The sequence below is a fragment of the Aegilops tauschii genome, chromosome 5 (genome assembly GCF_002575655.3).
Source record: "Aegilops tauschii subsp. strangulata cultivar AL8/78 chromosome 5, Aet v6.0, whole genome shotgun sequence".
Lineage (NCBI taxonomy): Eukaryota > Viridiplantae > Streptophyta > Magnoliopsida > Poales > Poaceae > Aegilops > Aegilops tauschii.
The window spans coordinates 564,632,045-564,653,974 of record NC_053039.3 but is presented as its reverse complement, the minus strand read 5'-3'; the positions used below and the strand labels follow the sequence as shown (position 1 = coordinate 564,653,974).

Sequence of the window (21,930 nt, the reverse complement as noted above, 5' to 3'; positions counted from 1 at the left end):
ACCACGGTCTTTAATTTACTCGTGTGCTTTCGCAGTTTCATAGTGTCGTGCATGCCAGCGTACGTACGTGGTTAGATACATATATACGGAGAGAGAGAGAGAGAAAGAGAGAGGATGAATGGAAGAGCGATGAGCGTGGGTGAAGGCCTGGATCCGCCATTGCCGGCGACCCCGCGTGCATGGAGCTGGCCGCACCGGAGTACGTAGTTGATCTCCCTGGACGGAGCTTAATTAGAAGGCGAGGACGCCGGCGGCCGCTGCGACCACGGCGACGGCGCCGCCGAGGCGGGCCGCGAGGGAGGAGGCGGCGCTGGGCGCTGGCGCGTCGCCCCCGGCGGCGCCGGGCGTGGACTGCTCCGGTTTGGGTTCGGTCATGGTGGTGCCGAGGGGGGAGCCGACGGGCGCGGCGTCCTCGTCGTCCATGGCGTCGTCCCCCGGCTTGTCGCCCTCGAAGGACCCCACAGGGGTCTTGGCCACCGGGGTCAGGATGGTCGGCTTGGCGTCGTCCGCCGCGGCCACCGCCGCGAGCAGCGCGACGGCGGCGAGGAGGAGGAGGAAGAGCAGCGGCAGCGGCAGCGGCGTCCGGTGCCCGGCGGCGGCCATGTTGCGGGTACACACGCACGTACGTACGTACGTCGAGGTTCTCCGGCGATGAAAATCTGCGAGCGCGCGAGGCGTGCGTGCGTGCGTGCGTGTGTCGGGGAGCTCGGCGAGGCGCGCGCGCGCGTATATATGCGTGCGACGGGAAGAGCGGAGCGGTGGAGAATTCGGGCGGACGAGGTTTGAAACTGATGGACGGACGAGCGGTGGCGGATGGGCGGGAGGCACCACTGGCTGCGCGGGCCCCACGCTCCTCGATCGCCCTCCCTGTTTAGTTTTTCTCTTGTTTCAGCACGGATATCTTGGAAGCATCCATTCCACGTCCTTCAATATTTGCTATAGCGAAAAATCCCGGTGCTCGCATTTATTCTTGGATTTACTTTAGGATTTTTGGTGATGCATGTTCAGTGGAAGAAGACATTACCGTGGACTACGAAACGTCTTTGGTGACTTCGTCAATCTCAAGACGATATGACGGTTAGTCTCTCGGAGGTGCTCATAGGGTAGGGTGTACGTATGTGTTCATATGGATGAGTGTATGCGTGTACATATCAGCGCTTGTTCCAGCACGTACTGCGTTCAAAAAAATGATATTTGCTATAAGACCTGTTAAAAAGTAATTTCCTAAAATTTGCTATAAAAATGGTTCCACTATCAAACGATAACGAAGCAAAACAAAGATTAAAAAGCATCCGGTGCGAGTTTTGCAGGCTTGCCCCATCCATGTTTTGGATATTTCAATATGGATTACATACAGATTTAAATGAATAAACAAGCACAGTAAACCACGTTTATACACATCTGAATCAGGAAAAAAGATTAAAACATCTTATAATTCAGAACAGAGGGAATAACAACAAAGCAAACATGAAACAACACTGAAAACGGCATCCAAAATAGAGCAACTAGTATAAACACACACAAAGCAATATAACCATCGCAAGCATGCATCAGCCTTTCCGTTCCTCTGTTTTCCTTCTCCTACTCTTCTTCCATAGTTGTGTTCCCATTTTCAGCTTTTTCTTCAGCTTCTGCTCGTCCACCCTCTTTTAGACGTACTCCCTCCGTCCCATAATATAAGAGCGTTTATGAAACCCTCCGTCCCATAATATAAGAGCGTTTATGAAACAACACTGGAGGGAGTACAATTTTGCCGTCTCCATTCCCCACGCCCGTCTGCATGGGCCGTCAGTGCCTCCTGTTGTAATGCGTATGCTCATTCTTCTAGCATCACATGACCCTCCTCCGATTGCAAGCAGTAACATTTGAAAACAATAATAAACCACTGTTATCTAAAGATTAAATAGACCAACTGAAAGGAATAACACATTGAACAACACATATATAGAAGCTAAAACAGCAGTTTCATTTAACTGAATCAAAAAGACACCACAAACATTTAGCAAACACTAAAATACAAGCCAGTATGAGCCAACAGTAGAAATTATTGTTGAGACCCTAATCTAGTACTAACAGAGTAATTATCTACTACGGCTAATACAACACAGAGACTAGCAGCACTTAGAAGTAAACCTAGAAGCACAGTTTCAGAGTTAACTGCGTAAAATTCAACCAAGTTCAGAGTTAAGCAGTACAAAGAACTAGATCAGAGCAAACCACCACTGCCACCAAGGACACAAACCACTACCACTAAGCTCTAGAACACTTCCATACTAAATTTAGATCATCACAAACAAGGCTAGCATCAAGCAGTGGAGCAGAAACCGTAGAACAGGAGGAGAGGGCTCACCAAGAGGGGATGGAGCCGTAGTATAAACAAAGCCACACCATGGCTGTGGTCTGACCACCATCACACCCAGGAAAGGGCTAGGAGTTCGTCGGAGAATCCACGGCGACCAGAGCAAGCGCCGGGCACGCTGACGCTGCTCCAAGGGCACCATCGCACGGAGACGCCACCCAGGAGCATCACCGCGCCGCGGTGAGAAAAATGGAGACGTCCTGTGCACCCCACATCAACCGGGGGATCATCGGAGTTCCACACCAGAACCACCAACGAAACCCTAGGTCACCAAGAACAAGGGACCGGGCTAGGAGGAAGCAATCAAGGAGATTGGTTGGACTGAAAGGAAGAGCGGAGCGAGGGAAGTAATTTATGAGCTAGCGCGGCGCTGAAGACCACCGGAGATGGCCAGGAGAGGCGGCGATAGTAGTGGCGGAGGTGGAGATCGAGAGAAAGGAGGGGATCGAGCAGAGAGAGAGAGAGAGAGAAGATAGAGACATAGAGTGGGGGCGACTGGCCAGGAGGGCCCAGTCTACATAGACTGGGGGTAGGTAGGTGCTGTGCTTAGTAATAGCACGCGCCATGGAAGCCGCGCTACTACTATACCCAGTAGTTGTAGCACAGTCCGGGACAGACACGGTATTCATAAGTGGGGCCCACAAGCTGGCCTCGTCTATCCATAGTAGTAGCGTGGGATGATCCACCTGCACTACGACTATCCACTTAGTAGTAGCGTAGGTTTTACACCTCGCTCTACTACTACTGCATGTGAGGGGGGCACGGTGGGGTCTACATAGTAGTAATGCGTGCCTATTGTACCTGCGCTATTACTACGGTTTACCTGTAGCACAAGGTTTACACCCGTGCTACTACTAAGTAGCAGTAGGGCAGGTTAAATAAGGGGGTGCCACTACTAAGTGGTTACCTATAGGGTTTTTCCTACTAGTGTGCCCAGTAATGCATAAAGGAGCATGCATAACACACACATTCAACTAGTGATCGAAACAGTTTGAAATCAAAACAAGGTCTACTACGAAGGTTCCATATCGCCCATCAAAGAGCTGCGAAGCCCAATTTGTATATTGTGACTATTTGGCAGAAATTTAAGAATCCACAAGAAATATTGTAAGGGAGCTTTTAATTTGTATAATGAGTCATCACACCATGGTGGACTACCTTAGCAGATTGGCCCTAGAGAATCCTTATCAGATAGTTGTGTTCCTGTCTATTTTTGTCTCTGTCAGCGCCCCGCGAAAACAGGTTTGATGCAAAACAGTTACCTTTCTTCCTTGCTCTGTGCGATCGATCACGTCTCGACGAATCGGCTTCCTAAGTTAAGGTGGGCAATTGGCAGAACATGCAGATTTCATATAAGCCCTCTCTAAAAACCTTCACACTTTTTCGGGGAGGAGGGGGGCAATGCCCCCTCCCCCCAATAAACTTTGTCGCCATTGTTGGGATAAGGAGACGAGCAGCAAGGTTGACATTTAGTTTTAATTTGGGCAACTGACTTCTACTACTTCAGCAGTTCAACTAGCCAATGCGTGTGCGTGAGTTATATTCCCTCCAACTAGGAGTATGAGTGTAGGACGAAGAGAATTGTAGGTAATGCGGTGTGTGCATTGAACCTCTTGGAATTGCAGGTAGACTACAAGGTTGGGAAATGCTTGTCTTCAACCAATCGATCCCAGGTGAGCATTGATACGTCTCCAACGTATCTATAATTTTTTATTGTTACATGTGATACGTCTCCAACGTATCTACAATTTATGAAGTATTCATGCCGTTATTTTATCATTCTTGGATGTTTTACAATCATTTTATAGCAACTTTATATCATTTTTTGGGACTAACCTATTGACCCAGTGCCCAGTGCCAGTTGCTGTTTTTTGCTTGTTTTTTACATCGCAGGAAATCAATATCAAACGGAGTCCAAACACCATGAAACTTGCTGGAGATTTTTTATGGACCAGAACACCCAAGATGGGCCAGAGCAGCACCTGGGGGGGTGCCCTGAGGGGGGCACAACCCACTAGGGCGCGCCTGGGGGCCTAGGCGCGCCCAGGTGGGTTGTGCCCACCTCGGTGGCCTCCCGCACCCCCTCTTTACCCTATAAATTCACAAATATTCCAAAACCCTTCGGGGTTACCCTAGATCAGAAGTTCCGCCGCCTCAAGGCTCTGTAGCCACCGAAAACCAATCAAGACCCCGTTCCGGCACCCTTCCAGAGGGGGACATCATCACCGGTGGCCATCTTCATCATCCCGGCGGCCACCATGATGAGGAGGGAGTAGTCCACCCTTGGGGCTGAGGGTTTGTACCAGTAGCTATGTGTTTAATCTCTCTCTCTCTCTCTCTCTCTCTCGTGTTCTTGAGATGTCATGATCTTGATGTATCACGGGCTTTGTTAATATAGTCGGATCATATGGTGTTTTCCCCTCTTTATCTTGTTGTGATGAATTGAGTTTTTCCCTTTGAGATTTCGTTGTTATCGGATTGGATACTTTTATGGATTTGAGAACACTTGATATATGTCTTGCAATTGAATACTCATGGTGACAATGGGGTATCGTATTGATTCACTTGATATATGTTTTGGCACTCAACTCGCGGATTCCCGAGGTGACATTGGGGTAATCTATGCATAGGGGTTGATGCACGTTCTTGTCTTTGTTTCTCCCGTAGAAATCTTGGGGCACTCTTTGGAGTTCTTTGTGTTGGATTGAGTATTATGAATATGAATTTGGTTTGTTGTTATTTTAGTACGAACTCTAGGATAGATCGAATGGAAAGTATAGCTTTGTGTTATTTTAGTACGAACTCTTGAATAGATCGAACAGAAAGAATAGCTTTGAGGTGGTTTCGTACCCTACAAACAATTTATTCTTATGTTCTCTGCTAGATAGGAACTTTGGAGTGATTCTTCATCGCACTTTGAGGGGTGGTTATATGATCCAATTATATTAGCATTGTTGAGAGATGGCACTAGTGAAAGTATAGACCCTAGGCCTCATTTTCAAGCATTGCAATACCGTTTTTGTGCCCGTTTACTATTTGCTACCTTGCTGTTTTTATTTATTCAGATTATAAAAGTATATTTCTACCATCCATATTACACTTTTATCGCCATCTCTTCGCCGAAATAGTGCACCTATACAATTTGCCATTGTATTGGGTGTGTTGGGGACACTAGAGATTTCTTGTATTTGGTTGCAGGGTCGTTTGAGAGAGACCATCTTCATCCTACACCTCTCACGGATTGATAAACCTTAGGTCATCCACTTAAGGGAAAATTGCTACTGTCCTACAAAACTCTGCGCTTGGAGGCCCAACACGTGTCTACAAGAATAAAGTTGCGTAGTAGACATCAAGCTCTTTTCTAGCGCCGTTGCTGGGAGGTGAGTGCATGAGGGTATATCTTTAGATCTTGCAATTAAATCTTTTAGTTTCTTGTTTTATCACTAGTTTGGTTTATAAAAGAAAACTACAAAAAAATGGAATTGAGGTTGCATCATATTATTGATAATCTTTATAATGTCTTTCTTGAAAATGATGGATCGGAAAATTGTGCTCAATTTTTAGAAGAAGAAGTCAATAAAATGCTTGGCACAAAATATTTGAATGATGAGCATGATTGCAGTGTTGTTAGTGTGAATTCTTTGACTATCCAAAATGCTAATGATGATTGCACAAGTCATGACAAAAATGTTTCTTATAAGCATGTCACTTTTTGCGGAGTGAATTGGGAGTGCCTTTGCACACCAAAAAGGGAAGATAGATTTTGTAAGAAGCATAAATATTTAGAAACGAAAAAGTTGCAAGAGAGGCTAGATGATTGTGCTGAAAGATGTAATTTTTTTCTCCATCCTTGTGAACTTTGCAATGAACTTGGTCATTTAAACCTCCAATGCAAATTATTTCATGATCAAATCGTGTCCAAAAATTGTGATAACTTGATTAACCTTGAGCATCATAAAGAGCTTAGTCTTCTTTTGGGGTATGAAGAAATGAAACGTATAACTAAGGGTTTTCCAAATCCCGAGAGCTTTCTTGATTTTGATCTAGAAAAAATTTATATGTTTTGTGCGGTAAATTGCATTGAGAATCCCTATATTGCCAACTACCTAAAGACAAGAAAACAAATGGGATATGAAGAGAGTACTAATGAAAGGGAAAATATTTCCCAATACCCTCCGAGTGTTTATTATGATGAATCAGGTAACAAGGAGGCGCTTCCTATCCAATCAATCTCATCAATAAGAAGCTTGAAAAGATTAATTAAACCCACACATGATGTGGTGAAGAAGAAGAAAGAAGAAAGAATAGAGGTAAAAAGGTATCTCTCCCAAATAATGTTGCTCCCATTATTGTTGTGCCTCATGAAAATGAATCAAAAATAATTGTGGAAGATGATGCACTTGATGATGATTTTGTTATGCCTATTGCTTGTTGTGATGATTATGATTGGGAGGATAATGATGCTTCTTATAATCTTGGAAATCTTTTTGGCACCAACTTGGGAAATTATGATGATAGCAATTGTTATACCATTGGTGCTATTCATACTATTAACGATGAGAGTGATTATGCTTATGATATGCCAAGCCACAGGCTTGGGGATGCTATGTTTGATGAGAATGACATGTTTGAGAATTTATTTGCTGCAATTAATGTTTGTCCCAAGCTTGGGGATGCTATGTTTAATGAAGATGATCTTTTTAGTCCCCCTACGTTGAATGATCAAACTTTCTATGATGGTTGCATGCCTCCTATCTATGATGAGAACAAAGTTGCTACTTATGATGATTATTGTGATCATACTTATGTTATAAAAAGTAGTGATAATTATTGTCATAATTTTGAATATCCTTTTACTGAACATTATGTTGGGGATCGTAGCAGAAATTAAAAATTTTCTACGCATCACCAAGATCAATCTATGGAGTCATCTAGCAACGAGAGAGAGGAGTGCATCTACATACCCTTGTAGATCGTGAGCGGAAGTGTTCAAGTGAACGGGGTTGATGGAGTCGTACTCGTCGTGATCCAAATCACCGATGACCGAGCGCCAAACGGACGGCACCTCCGCGTTCAACACATGTACGGTTGGGGAAGACGTCTCCTCCTACTTGATCCAGCAAGGGGGAAGGAGAGGTTGATGGAGATCCAGCAGCACGACGGCGTGGTGGTGGAAGTAGCGGGGATCTCGGCAGGGCTTCGCCAAGCTCAGCGAGAGGGAGAGGTGTCACAGGAGGTAGAGGGAGGCGCCAGGGGCTGTGGTGCTGCTACCCTCCCTCCCCCCACTATATATAGGGCCCCTTGGGGGGGGGGCGCCGGCCCTGGGAGATGCAATCTCCAGGGGGGCGGCGGCCAAGGGGGGGTGGCTTCCCCCCAACCCAAGTGGGGCGCCCCCACCCCCAGGGTTTCCAACCCTAGGCGCAGGGGGAGGCCCAAGGGGGGCGCACCAGCCCACCAGGGGCTGGTTCCCCTCCCACTTCAGCCCATGGGGCCCACCGGGATAGGTGGCCCCACCCGGTGGACCCCCGGGACCCTTTCGGTGGTCCCGGTACAATACCGGTAACCCCCGAAACTTTCCCGATGGCCGAAAATGGACTTCCTATATATAATTCTTCACCTCCGGACAATTCCGGAACTCGTCGTGACGTCCGGGATCTCATCCGGGACTCCGAACAACTTTCGGATTTCCGCATACTAATATCTCTACAACCCTAGCGTCACCGAACCTTAAGTGTGTAGACCCTACGGGTTCGGGAGACATGCAGACATGACCGAGACGACTCTCCGGTCAATAACCAACAGCGGGATCTGGATACCCATGTTGGCTCCCACATGTTCCACGATGATCTCATCGGATGAACCACGATGTCGAGGATTCAATCAATCCCGTATACAATTCCCTTTGTCAATCGGTAAGTTACTTGCCCGAGATCGATCGTCGGTATCCCAATACCATTTTCAATCTCGTTACCGGCAAGTCACTTTACTCGTACCGTAATGCATGATCCCGTGACCAACCACTTGGTCACTTTGAGCTCATTATGATGATGCATTACCGAGTGGGCCTAGAGATACCTCTTCGTCATACGGAGTGACAAATCCCAGTCTGGATCCGTGTCAAACCCACAGACACTTTCAGAGATACCTGTAGTGTACCTTTATAGTCACCCAGTTACGTTGTGACGTTTGGTACACCCAAAGCACTCCTATGGCATCCGGGAGTTACACGATCTCATGGTCTAAGGAAAAGATACTTGACATTGGAAAATCTCTAGCAAACGAACTACACGATCTTTTGTGCTATGCTTAGGATTGGGTCTTGTCCATCACATCATTCTCCTAATGATGTGATCCCGTTATCAATGACATCCAATGTCCATAGTCAGGAAACCATGACTATCTGTTGATCAATGAGCTAGTCAACTAGAGGCTTACTAGGGACATGTTGTGGTCTATTTATTCACACATGTATTACGATTTCCGGATAACACAATTATAGCATGAACAATAGACAATTATCATGAACAAAGAAATATAATAATAACCATTTTATTATTGCCTCTAGGGCATATTTCCAACAGTCTCCCACTTGCACTAGAGTCAATAATCTAGTTACATTGTGATGAATCGAACACCCATAGAGTTCTGGTGTTGATCATGTTTTGCTCTAGGGAGAGGTTTAGTCAACGGATCTGCTACATTCAGGTCCGTATGTACTTTACAAATATCTATGTCTCCATTTTGAACACTTTCACGAATGGAGTTGAAGCGACGCTTGATATGCCTGGTCTTCCTGTGAAACCTGGGCTCCTTGGCAAGGGCAATAGCTCCAGTGTTGTCACAGAAGAGAGTCATCGGGCCCGACGCATTGGGAATCACCCCTAGGTCGGTAATGAACTCCTTCATCCAGATTGCTTCTTGTGCTGCCTCTGAGGCCGCCATATACTCCGCTTCACACGTAGATCCCGCCACAACGCTTTGCTTGCAACTGCACCAGCTGACCGCCCCACCATTCAAAATATACACGTATCCGGTTTGTGACTTAGAGTCATCCAGATCTGTGTCGAAGCTAGCATCGACGTAACCCTTTACGACGAGCTCTTCGTCACCTCCATAAACGAGAAACATATCCTTAGTCCCTTTCAGGTACTTCAGGATGTTCTTGACCGCTGTCCAGTGTTCCATGCCGGGATTACTTTGGTACCTTCCTACCAAACTTACGGCAAGGTTTACATCAGGTCTGGTACACAGCATGGCATACATAATAGACCCTATGGCCGAGGCATATTGGACGACACTCATCTTTTCTCTATCTTCTGCCGTGGTCGGGTATTGAGCCGTGCTCAATTGCACACCTTGCAATACAGGCAAGAACCCCTTCTTGGACTGATCCATATTGAACTTCTTCAATATCTTGTCAAGGTACGTACTTTGTGAAAGAACAATGAGGCGTCTTGATCTATCTCTATAGATCTTGATGCCTAATATATAAGCAGCTTCTCCAAGGTCCTTCATTGAAAAACACTTATTCAAGTAGGCCTTTATACTTTCCAAGAATTCTATATCATTTCCCATCAATAGTATGTCATCCACATATAATAAGAGAAATGCTATAGAGCTCCCACTCACTTTCTTGTAAACACAGGCTTCTCCATAAGTCTGTGTAAACCCAAACGCTTTGATCATCTCATCAAAGCGAATGTTCCAACTCCGAGATGCTTGCACCAACCCATAGATTGAGCGCTGGAGCTTGCATACTTTGTCAGCATTCTTAGGATCGACAAAACCTTCCGGCTGCATCATATACAATTCTTCCTTAAGAAATCCGTTAAGGAATGCCGTTTTGACGTCCATTTGCCATATCTCATAATCATAGAATGCGGCAATTGCTAACATGATTCGGACGGACTTCAGCTTCGCTACGGGTGAGAAAGTCTCATCGTAGTCAACCCCTTGAACTTGTCGATAACCCTTAGCGACAAGTCGAGCCTTATAGATGGTCACATTACCATCCGCGTCTGTCTTCTTCTTAAAGATCCATTTATTTTCTATGGCTCGCCGATCATCGGGCAAGTTAGTCAAAGTCCATACTTCGTTTTCATACATGGATCCTATCTCGGATTTCATGGCTTCTAGCCATTTGTCGGAATCTGGGCCCGCCATTGCTTCTTCATAGTTCGAAGGTTCACCGTTGTCTAACAACATGATTTCCAAGACAGGGTTGCCATACCACTCTGGCGCGGAACGTGTCCTTGTGGACTTACGAAGTTCAGTAGTAACTTGATCTGAAGCTTCATGATCATGATCATTAACTTCCTCCCCAGTCGGTGCAGGCACCACAGGAACATCTTCCCGCGCTGCGCTACTTTCCGGTTCGGAAGGGGTGACTATCACCTCATCAAGTTCCACTTTCCTCCCACTCATTTCTTTCGAGAGAAACTCTTTCTCCAGAAAGGACCCGTTCTTGGCAACAAAGATCTTGCCTTCGGATCTGAGATAGAAGGTATACCCAATGGTTTCCTTAGGGTATCCTATGAAGACGCATTTCTCCGACTTGGGTTCGAGCTTTTCAGGTTGATGTTTCTTGACATAAGCGTCGCATCCCCAAACTTTTAGAAACGACAGCTTAGGTTTCTTCCCAAACCATAATTCATACGGTGTCGTCTCAACGGATTTCGACGGAGCCCTATTTAAAGTGAATGCGGCAGTCTCTAAAGCATAGCCCCAAAATGAGAGCGGTAGATCGGTAAGAGACATCATAGATCGCACCATATCCAATAGAGTGCGATTACGACGTTCGGACACACCATTTCGCTGAGGTGTTCCAGGCGGCGTGAGTTGTGAAACTATTCCACATTTCCTTAAGTGTGTGCCAAATTCGTGACTCAAATATTCCCCTCCACGATCTGATCGTAAGAACTTTATTTTCCTGTCACGTTGATTCTCAACCTCACTCTGAAATTCCTTGAACTTTTCAAAGGTCTCAGACTTGTGTTTCATTAGGTAGACATACCCATATCTACTCAAGTCATCAGTGAGAGTGAGAACATAACAATAGCCACCGCGAGCCTCAACACTCATTGGACCGCACACATCGGTATGTATGATTTCCAACAAGTTGGTTGCTCGCTCCATTGTTCCGGAGAACGGAGTCTTGGTCATCTTACCCATGAGGCATGGTTCGCACGTGTCAAATGATTCGTAATCAAGAGACTCCAAAAGTCCATCTGCATGGAGCTTCTTCATGCGCTTCACACCAATGTGACCAAGACGGCAGTGCCACAAGTATGTGGGACTATCGTTATCAACTTTACATCTTTTGGTATTCACACTATGAATATGTGTAACATCACGTTCGAGATTCATTAAGAATAAACCATTGACCAGTGGGCCATGACCATAAAACATATCTCTCATATAAATAGAACAACCATTATTCTCGGATTTAAATGAGTAGCCATCTCGAATTAAACGAGATCCTGATACAATGTTCATGCTCAAAGCTGGCACTAAATAACAATTATTGAGGTTTAAAACTAATCCCGTAGGTAAATGTAGAGGTAGCGTGCCGACGGCGATCACATCGACCATGGAACCATTCCCGACGCGCATCGTCACCTCGTCCTTCGCCAGTCTCCGCTTATTCCGTAGCTCCTGTTTTGAGTTATAAATATGAGCAACCGCACCGGTATCAAATACCCAGGAGCTACTACGAGTACTGGTAAGGTACACATCAATTACATGTATATCACATATACCTTTGGTGTTGCCGGCCTTCTTGTCCGCTAAGTATTTGGGGCAGTTCCGCTTCCAGTGACCACTTCCCTTGCAATAAAAGCACTCAGTCTCAGGCTTGGGTCCATTCTTTGGCTTCTTCCCGGCAACTGGCTTACCGGGCGCAGCAACTCCCTTGCCGTCTTTCTTGAAGTTCTTCTTACCCTTGCCTTTCTTGAACTTAGTGGTTTTATTCACCATCAACACTTGATGTTCCTTTCTGATCTCCACCTCCGCTGATTTCAGCATTGAATATACCTCAGGAATGGTCTTTTCCATCCCCTGCATATTGAAGTTCATGACAAAGCTCTTGTAGCTCGGTGGAAGCGACTGAAGGATTCTGTCAATGACCGCGTCATCCGGGAGATTAACTCCCAGCTGAGTCAAGCGGTTGTGTAACCCAGACATTCTGAGTATGTGCTCACTGACAGAATTGTTTTCCTCCATCTTACAACTGAAGAACTTGTCGGAGACTTCATATCTCTCGACCCGGGCATGAGCTTGGAAAACCATTTTCAGCTCTTCGAACATCTCATATGCTCCGTGTTGCTCAAAACGCTTTTGGAGCCCCGGTTCTAAGTTGTAAAGCATGCCGCACTGAACGAGGGAGTAATCATCAGCACGGTGCTGCCAAGCATTCATAACGTCTTGGTTCTCTGGGACTGGTGCTTCACCTAGCGGTGCTTCTAGGACATAATCTTTCTTGGCAGCTATGAGGATGATCCTCAGGTTCCGGACCCAGTCCGTATAGTTGCTGCCATCATCTTTCAGCTTGGTTTTCTCTAGGAACGCGTTGAAGTTGAGGGCAACGTGGGCCATTTGATCTACAAGACATATTGTAAAGATTTTAGACTAAGTTCATGATAATTAAGTTCATCTAATCAAATTATTCAATGAACTCCCACTCAGATAGACATCCCTCTAGTCATCTAAGTGAAACATGTTCCGAGTCAACTAGGCCGTGTCCGATCATCACGTGAGACGGACTAGTCAACATCGGCGAACATCTTCATGTTGATCGTATCTTCTATACGACTCATGCTCGACCTTTCGGTCTTCTTATTCCGAGGCCATGTCTGTACATGCTAGGCTCGTCAAGTCAACCTAAGTGTATTGCGTGTGTTCCGAGGCCATGTCTGTACATGCTAGGCTCATCAACACCCGTTGTATGCGAACGTTAGAATCTATCACACCCGATCATCACGTGGTGCTTCGAAACAACGAACCTTCGCAACGGTGCACAGTTAGGGGGAACACTTTCTTGAAATTATTATAAGGGATCATCTTACTTACTACCGTCGATCTAAGCAAATAAGATGTAAAACATGATAATCATCACATGCAATCAAATAGTGACATGATATGGCCAATATCATTTTGCTCCTTTGATCTCCATCTTCGGGGCGCCATGATCATCTTCGTCACCGGCATGACATCATGATCTCCATCATTATGATATCCATCATCGTGTCTTCATGAAGTTGTCACGCCAACGATTACTTCTACTTCTATGGCTAACGCGTTTAGCAATAAAGTAAAGTAATTTACATGGCGTTATTCAATGACACGCAGGTCATACAAAAAATAAAGACAACTCCTATGGCTCCTGCCGGTTGTCATACTCATCGACATGCAAGTCGTGATTCCTATTACAAGAACATGATCAATCTCATACATCACATATATTTCATTCATCACATCCTTTTTGGCCATATCACATCACAAGGCATATGCTGCAAAAACAAGTTAGACGTCCTCTAATTGTTGTTGCAAGTTTTTACGTGGCTGCTATAGGTTTCTTAGCAAGAACGTTTCTTACCTACGCCAAAACCACAACGTGATATGCCAATTTCTATTTACCCTTCATAAGGACCCTTTTCATCGAATCTGATCCGACTAAAGTGGGAGAGACAGACACCCGCTAGCCACCTTATGCAACTAGTGCATGTCAGTCGGTGGAACCTGTCTCACGTAAGCGTACGTGTAAGATCGGTCCGGGCCGCTTCATCCCACGATGCCGCCGAAACAAGATAAGACTAGTAGTGGCAAGAAAATTGACAACATCTACGCCCACAACTGCTTTGTGTTCTACTCGTGCATAGAAACTACGCATAGACCTAGCTCATGATGCCACTGTTGGGGATCGTAGCAGAAATTAAAATTTTTCAATACGCATCACCAAGATCAATCTATGGAGTCATCTAGCAATGAGAGAGAGGAGTGCATCTACATACCCTTGTAGATCGCGAGCTGAAGCGTTCAAGTGAACGGGGTTGATGGAATCGTACTCGTCGTGATCCAAATCACCGATGACCGAGCGCCGAACGGACGGCACCTCCGCGTTCAACACACGTACGGTTGGGGAAGACGTCTCCTCCTACTTGATCCAGCAAGGGGGAAGGAGAGGTTGATGGAGATCCAGCAGCACGACGGCGTGGTGGTGGAAGTAGCGGGGATCTCGGCAGGGCTTCGCCAAGCTCAGCGAGAGGGAGAGGTGTCACGGGAGGGAGAGGGAGGCGCCAGGGGCTGTGGTGCTGCTTCCCTCCCTCCCCCACTATATATAGGGCCCCTGGGGGGGGGCGCCGGCCCTGGGAGATGCAATCTCCAGGGGGGCGGCGGCCAAGGGGGGGGGTGGCTTCCCCCCAAGCCAAGTGGGGCGCCCCCACCCCCAGGGTTTCCAACCCTAGGCGCAGGGGGAGGCCCAAGGGGGGCGCACCAGCCCACCAGGGGCTGGTTCCCCTCCCACTTCAGCCCATGGGGCCCTCCGGGATAGGTGGCCCCACCCGGTGGACCCCCGGGACCCTTCCGGTGGTCCCGGTACAATACCGGTAACCCCTGAAACTTTCTCGGTGGCCGAAAATGGACTTCCTATATATAATTCTTCACCTCCGGACCATTCCGGAACTCCTCGTGACGTCCGGGATCTCATCCGGGACTCCGAACAACTTTCGGATTTCCGCATACTAATATCTCTACAACCCTAGCGTCACCGAACCTTAAGTGTGTAGACCCTACGGGTTCGGGAGACATGCAGACATGACCGAGACGACTCTCCGGTCAATAACCAACAGCGGGATCTAGATACCCATGTTGGCTCCCACATGTTCCACGATGATCTCATTGGATGAACCACAATGTCGAGGATTCAATCAATCCCGTATACAATTCCCTTTGTCAATCGCTACGTTACTTGCCCGAGATTCGATCGTCGATATCCCAATACCTTGTTCAATCTCGTTACCGGCAAGTCACTTTACTCGTACCGTAATGCATGATCCCGTGACCAACCACTTGGTCACTTTGAGCTCATTATGATGATGCATTACCGAGTGGGCCCAGGGATACCTCTCTGTCATACGGAGTGACAAATCCCAGTCTCGATCCGTGTCAACCCAATAGACACTTTCAGAGATACCTGTAGTGTACCTTTATAGTCACCCAGTTATGTTGTGACGTTTGGTACACCCAAAGCACTCCTATGGCATCCGGGAGTTACACGATCTCATGGTCTAAGGAAAAGATACTTGACATTGGAAAAGCTCTAGCAAACGAACTACACGATCTTTTGTGCTATGCTTAGGATTGGGTCTTGTCCATCACATCATTCTCCTAATGATGTGATCCCGTTATCAATGACATCCAATGTCCATAGTCAGGAAACAATGACTATCTGTTGATCAACGAGCTAGTCAACTAGAGGCTTACTAGGGACATGTTGTGGTCTATTTATTCACACATGTATTACGATTTCCGGATAACACAATTATAGCATGAACAATAGACAATTATCATCAACAAAGAAATATAATAATAACCATTTTATTATTGCCTCTAGGGCATATTTCCAACACATTACTCTCTTAATGTGGGAACAATTTTTAGTATTCATGTCTCATATGATACTCCCACTATTGTGAATGAGAATAAAATTGCTTATGTGGAGAGTAATAAATTTTCTATGCTTGTGGATCATGAAAAGAATGCTTTATGTAATGATTATGTTGATGAATATATTCATGATGCTACTGAAAATTATTATGAGAGAGGAACTTATGATGCATGATGTTCTCTTTATGTTTCAATTCTTATCTTTTATAAGAGCATCATTGACTTCATCATGCCTAGCTAAAAGGCATTAAAGAAAAGTGCTTGTTGGGAGACAACCCAACACTGTTACCTACTCTTTTTGTGTGTTCACATGATTATGCTATTGTATTGATCATGTTTTATAGCTTTTGTTTCAATAAAGTGCCAGGTAAAGCCTTTGGGATCATGTTGGGTGATAGTAGATTTGATCTTGCTGAAAAACAGAAACTTTTGCGCTCACGGAAATAAGTCTCATTTTTAACAAAAGAGTGCTTTTGAGTTGATTCTTTTTGAAGAAGTTTAATATACAAATTACTCACGTGTTCCTAATTTTTTCATAATTTTTGGAGTAGCATAAGTATGGTTTGAGTACAGATCATTACAGACTGTTCTGTTTTTGACAGATTCTGTTTTCAATGCATAGTTTGCTTGCTTTCTAGTTTCTACGGCTTATATTGCTCAATATAAATTGTGGAAATAATATTCTACAGTAGGAATTGTGTGGAAAAAATTATGAATCTTGTCTTTGACAGTACCAAAGGGAAATGGTTTGCTCTTTATCATACTAACCTATCTCACGAAGTTTCGTTAAGTTTTTTGTTATTGAAGTTTTCAAGTTTTGGGTGAGATGTCGATATGAGGAGATTAAGGAGTGACAAGACCCTAAGCTTGGGGATACACAAGTCACCCCAAGGTGATATTGAAGTAAGATCCAAGCAACTAATCTTGGGGATGCCCCGGAAGGCATCCCCTCTTTCGTCTCCAACATTATCAGTAACCTCACTTGGAGCTATGTTTTCATTAGTCACATGATATGTGTTTTGCTTGGAGTGTCAATTTATTTTGTTAAGAATTTGCTTGCTCTTATTTATAATAACGTTTTGCATCTTTTATTTCAATAAAAGTGGCATTGATAGCCTTTGCCATGCTTATCTTGCAAGTATACATGTTCCTGTTTGAAAACAGAAAGTTTATCGATATTGCAAAAATTCCCGAGGAAAGTCAGAATGTGATAAAATGTTGAAACGTTTTGCATAATAAGCTCTGATAAATTTTCTACAGTGTGGTAGATTTTCATAATGTTTGGAGTTGAATAAGTATTGATACTCTTGCATTATTTACAGACTGTACTGTTTTGGCAGATTGCTGTTATGTTTGCATTGTTTGCATATTCTTGCTTGTTTAATGAATCTATTTGAGGATAGGAGTATTAAATATGTAGAGGAATTTAGTATGCGATGTTGAATATAATTTTAGTGATTTGCTACAGTAGATATTGATAAGGTTTTTGCATTAGTTTATACTAACTTATCTCACGAGTTCTTGTTGAGTTTTGTGTGGATGAAGCTTTTGAGATTTAGGAAAACCGTGATATGAGAAGAATTAAAGAGACACAACAGCTCAATGTTGGGGATGCCCAAGGCATCCCAAGATAATATTTCAAGAAGTCTCAATAATCTAAGCTTGAGGATGCCCCGGTAGGCATCCCACCTTTCTTTATCAACAATTATCGGTTAGTATCAGTTGATCCTAAGTTTGTGCTTCTTCACATGAGTTGTGCTATTCTTGAAATGTCATTTTATTTTGTTTTGCTTGCTGTTTGAATAAAATACTTAGATCTGAAAGTTTTTAAATAAAATAGAGTCCTCGAATAGTTGCCAAGGAGGCTAAGTAAGCGGCATTCACATCCCGTCAATGAAGCTCTTTTCTTTGGAATTGCTCTTGTGCTTCACTTATATCCTATGAGTAAATTGTTGAATAAATTGAATGTCATGAAGTTGAAATCATATCATGCCTAGTGGTAGCTTCACATTGGGTTTAGAAAGTGAAATCTTTTGAGGCTTGACAATCACAATATTGGTCATACAAGCAATTCACGAATAATTAGTGTAAGGAAGAGAACTTTCACATGCAAATACACTATCCTAGAAATCTTTTGTGATTGTGAGCCCCCATCAAAATATTATATGCCAAAATTGTTGACGCTGGACAAGGAAGACAACGTAATGATTTATGTTTGTTCATATTCACATAGAAGTTATATTGTCATAGATCCTTCAACATGTGGTGCTTGCCCCTCATCTTTGCTAGCCAAAAATTCCACACCAAGTAGAGATACTACTTGTGCATCCAAAAACCCTTAAACCCAAATCTTATCTTTAAGAGTCCACCATACCTACCTAAGGATTGAGCAAGATCCTTCAAGTAAGTTGTCATCGGTGCAATAAGGCAATAAAAATTGCTTCTAAAAGTGTTAGATCATTTAGTGTAAGAGAAAATTGAGCGTTGTACGAACTTGTGATGGCAAAGCAATAAAAGCGACGGACTGCATAATAAATGTTGCTATCATAAGGGGCAATATAACGTGACGTTCTTTTGCACTAAGGGGTTGAGCATACAAACAAATAAGCGCATGGCAGCCTCTGCTTCCCTTTGCGAAGGGCCTATCTTTTACTTTTCAGTATTTATTTTTATGCAAAGAGTCAAAGTTATTCTCTCTATTCCTTTTTATTTTTCTCTTTTGGCAAGCATCATGTGGTGAGGAAAGATCTAGGCACATATGTCCAGTTGAATATGGGTAGCATGAGTTATTATTGTTGACATCACCCTTGAGGTGAATACGTTGGGAGGCAAAACAATAAGCCCCTATCTTTCTATGTGTCCGGTTGAAACGTTTTGCTCATGTGTATGCGGTGAGTGTTAGCAATCATAGAAGACTATATGATGGTTGAGTATGTGGAGCTCTTACTTAGACTCCGTTGAATAAGTTGAATTGCAATTGCTTGGTGACTAAGAACATAGGTTGTTGGGTTTCAAGAGAATTCATTGTTTGAACCTTAACATGTGAATTGGTTGCTACTATAACATGAGAAATTTTATAAGAAAGAACTGCTGTTATGGTGCTAGGAAAAGTGATTGAAATTGTCATTGATCAAACTTGTGCACTTTGCTAGCATTCACACTTCATAAATTATTTCTTTTATCATTTACCTACTCGAGGACGAGTAGGAATTAAGCTTGGGGATGCTGATACGTCTCCAACGTATCTATAATTTATGAAGTATTCATGCTATTATTTTATCATTCTTGGATGTTCTACAATCATTTTATAGCAACTTTATTTCATTTTTTGGGCCTAACCTATTGACCCAGTGCCCAGTGTCAGTTGCTATTTTTTGCTTGTTTTTTACATCGCAGGAAATCAATATCAAACGGAGTCCAAACACCGTGAAACTTGCTAGAGATTTTTGATGGACCAGAACACCCAAGATGGGCCAGAGCAGCACCTAGGGGGTGCCCCGAGGGGGGTACAACCCACCAGGGCGTGCCTGGGGGCCCAGGCGCGCCCAGGTGGGTTGTGCCCACCTCGGTGGCCTCCCGCACCCCCTCTTTACCCTATAAATTCACAAATACTCCAAAACCCTTTGGGGTTACCCTAGATCAGAAGTTTCGCCGCCGCAAGGCTCTGTAGCCACCGAAAACCAATCTAGACCCCGTTCGGGCACCCTGCCAGAGGGGGAGATCATCACCGGTGGCCATCTTCATCATCCCGGCAACCACCACGATGAGGAGGGAGTAGTCCACCCTAGGGGCTGAGGGTTTGTACCAGTAGCTATGTGTTTAATCTCTCTCTCTCTCTCTCTCTCTCTCTCCGTCTCTCTCTCTCTCTCTCTCTCTCTCTCTCTCTCTCGTGTTCTTGAGATATCACGATCTTGATGTATCACGGGCTTTGTTAATATAGTCGGATCATATGGTGTTTTCCCCTCTCTATCTTGTTGTGATGAATTGAGTTTTCCCCTTTGAGATTTCGTTGTTATCGGATTGAATAATTTTATGGATTTGAGAACACTTGATATATGTCTTGCAATTGAATACTCGTGGTGACAATGGGGTATCGTATTGATTCACTTGATATATGTTTTGGCACTTAACTCGCGGATTCCTGAGGTGACATTGGGGTAATCTATGCATAGGGGTTGATGCACGTTCTTGTCTTTGTTTCTCTGGTAGAAATCTTGGGGCACTCTTTGAAGTTCTTTGTGTTGGATTGAGTATTATGAATATGAATTTGCTTTGGTGTTATTTTAGTACAAACTCTAGGATAGATCGAACGGAAAGAATAGCTTTATGTTATTTTAGTACGAACTCTTGAATAGATCGAACGGAAAGAATAGCTTTGAGGTGGTTTCATACCCTACAAACAATTTATTCTTAGACTACGTACGAGAAATCATTCTCACAGCCAACATTCCTTCTTCTGAGCAAATAAATGTAGTATTTAGTCCAACCAATCATTGGTGAATTTATGTCTTTCGTGAAAAGTGGAGTATTTGTGCCCACCTTGAGATATCAGAAGTGAGAATGCTGACATGAGTAACGAGAAATCATGTGAAAAACACGATCGCCTGCCAGTGGAAGGCTTTCTGCGTTCAGTCAATCTACGCAGCAGCCCGGAATCAATGAAGGAGTTCATTCAACACAGAGCCGAGCAAGCGTAGATTCAATATGTTAATTGTACCGAACGAAGGATTTGTTATGTTCTCCGCTAGATAGGAACTTTGGAGTGATTCTTCATCGCACTTTGAGGGGTGGTTATATGATCCAATAATATTAGCATTGTTGAGAGATTGCACTAGTGAAAGTACGGACACTAGGCCTCATTTTCAAGCATTGCAATACCGTTTTTGTGCCCGTTTACTATTTCCTACCTTGATGTTTTTATATATTCAGATTATAAAAATATACTTCTACCATCCATATTACACTTTTATCGCCATCTCTTCGCCAAACTAGTGCACCTATACAATTTGCCATTGTATTGGGTGTGTTGGGGACACAAGAGATTTCTTATATTTGGTTGCAGGGTCGTTTGAGAGATAGCATCTTCATCCTACACCTCTCACGGATTGATAAACCTTAGGTCATCCACTTGAGGGAAAATTGCTACTGTCCTACAAAACTCTGCGCTTGGAGGCCCAACACGTGTCTACAAGAATAAAGTTGCATAGTAGACATCAAGCTCTTTTCTGGCGCCGTTGCCGGGGAGGTGAGTGCATGAGGGTATATCTTTAGATCTTGCAACTGAATCTTTTAGTTTCTTGTTTTATCACTAGTTTGGTTTATAAAAGAAAACTACAAAAAATGGAATTGAGGTTGCATCATATTATTCATCATCTTTATAATGTCTTTCTTGAAAATGATGGATCGGAAAATTGTTCTCAATTGTTAGAAGAAGAATTCAATAAAATGCTTGGCACAAAATATTTGAACGATGAGCATGATTGCAATGTTGTTAGTGTGAATTCTTTGAATATCCAAAATGCTAATGATGATTGCACAAGTCATGACAAAAATGTTTCTTATAAGCATGTCACTTTTTGCGGAGTGAATTGGGAGTGCCTTTGCACACCAAAAAAGGAAGATAGATTTTGTAAGAAGCATAAATATTTAGAAACGAAAAAGTTGCAAGAGAGGCTAGATGATTGTGCTCAAAGATGTAATTTTTTTTGCCATCCTTGTGAACTTTGCAATGAACTTGGTCATTTAAATCTCCAATGCAAATTATTTCATGATCAAATCGTGTCAAAAAATTGTGATAACTTGATTACCCTTGAGCATCATAAAGAGCTTAGTCTTCTTTTGGGGTTTGAAGAAATGAAACGTATAACTAAGGGTTTTCCAAATCCCGAGAGATTTCTTGATTTTGATCT

General features: G+C 43.9%; 1 protein-coding gene and 1 long non-coding RNA gene across 2 annotated transcripts; both read right to left on the bottom strand.

The window, feature by feature from the left end:
* Positions 1–35: 35 nt before the first annotated feature.
* On the bottom strand, positions 36–603 carry LOC109785378 (uncharacterized). The gene has a single exon (XM_020343978.3). The coding sequence runs from the start codon at positions 601–603 to the stop codon at positions 232–234; it is 372 nt and encodes a 123-aa protein (XP_020199567.1). The 3' UTR covers positions 36–231.
* Positions 604–1,302: 699 nt separating this feature from the next.
* On the bottom strand, positions 1,303–2,872 carry LOC120965450 (uncharacterized). Its single transcript, XR_005758434.3, has 2 exons — positions 2,351–2,872; positions 1,303–1,840 (listed from the first exon to the last, which is right to left on the bottom strand). It is a non-coding gene; the product is annotated as an uncharacterized lncRNA (long non-coding RNA).
* Positions 2,873–21,930: the final 19,058 nt, after the last annotated feature.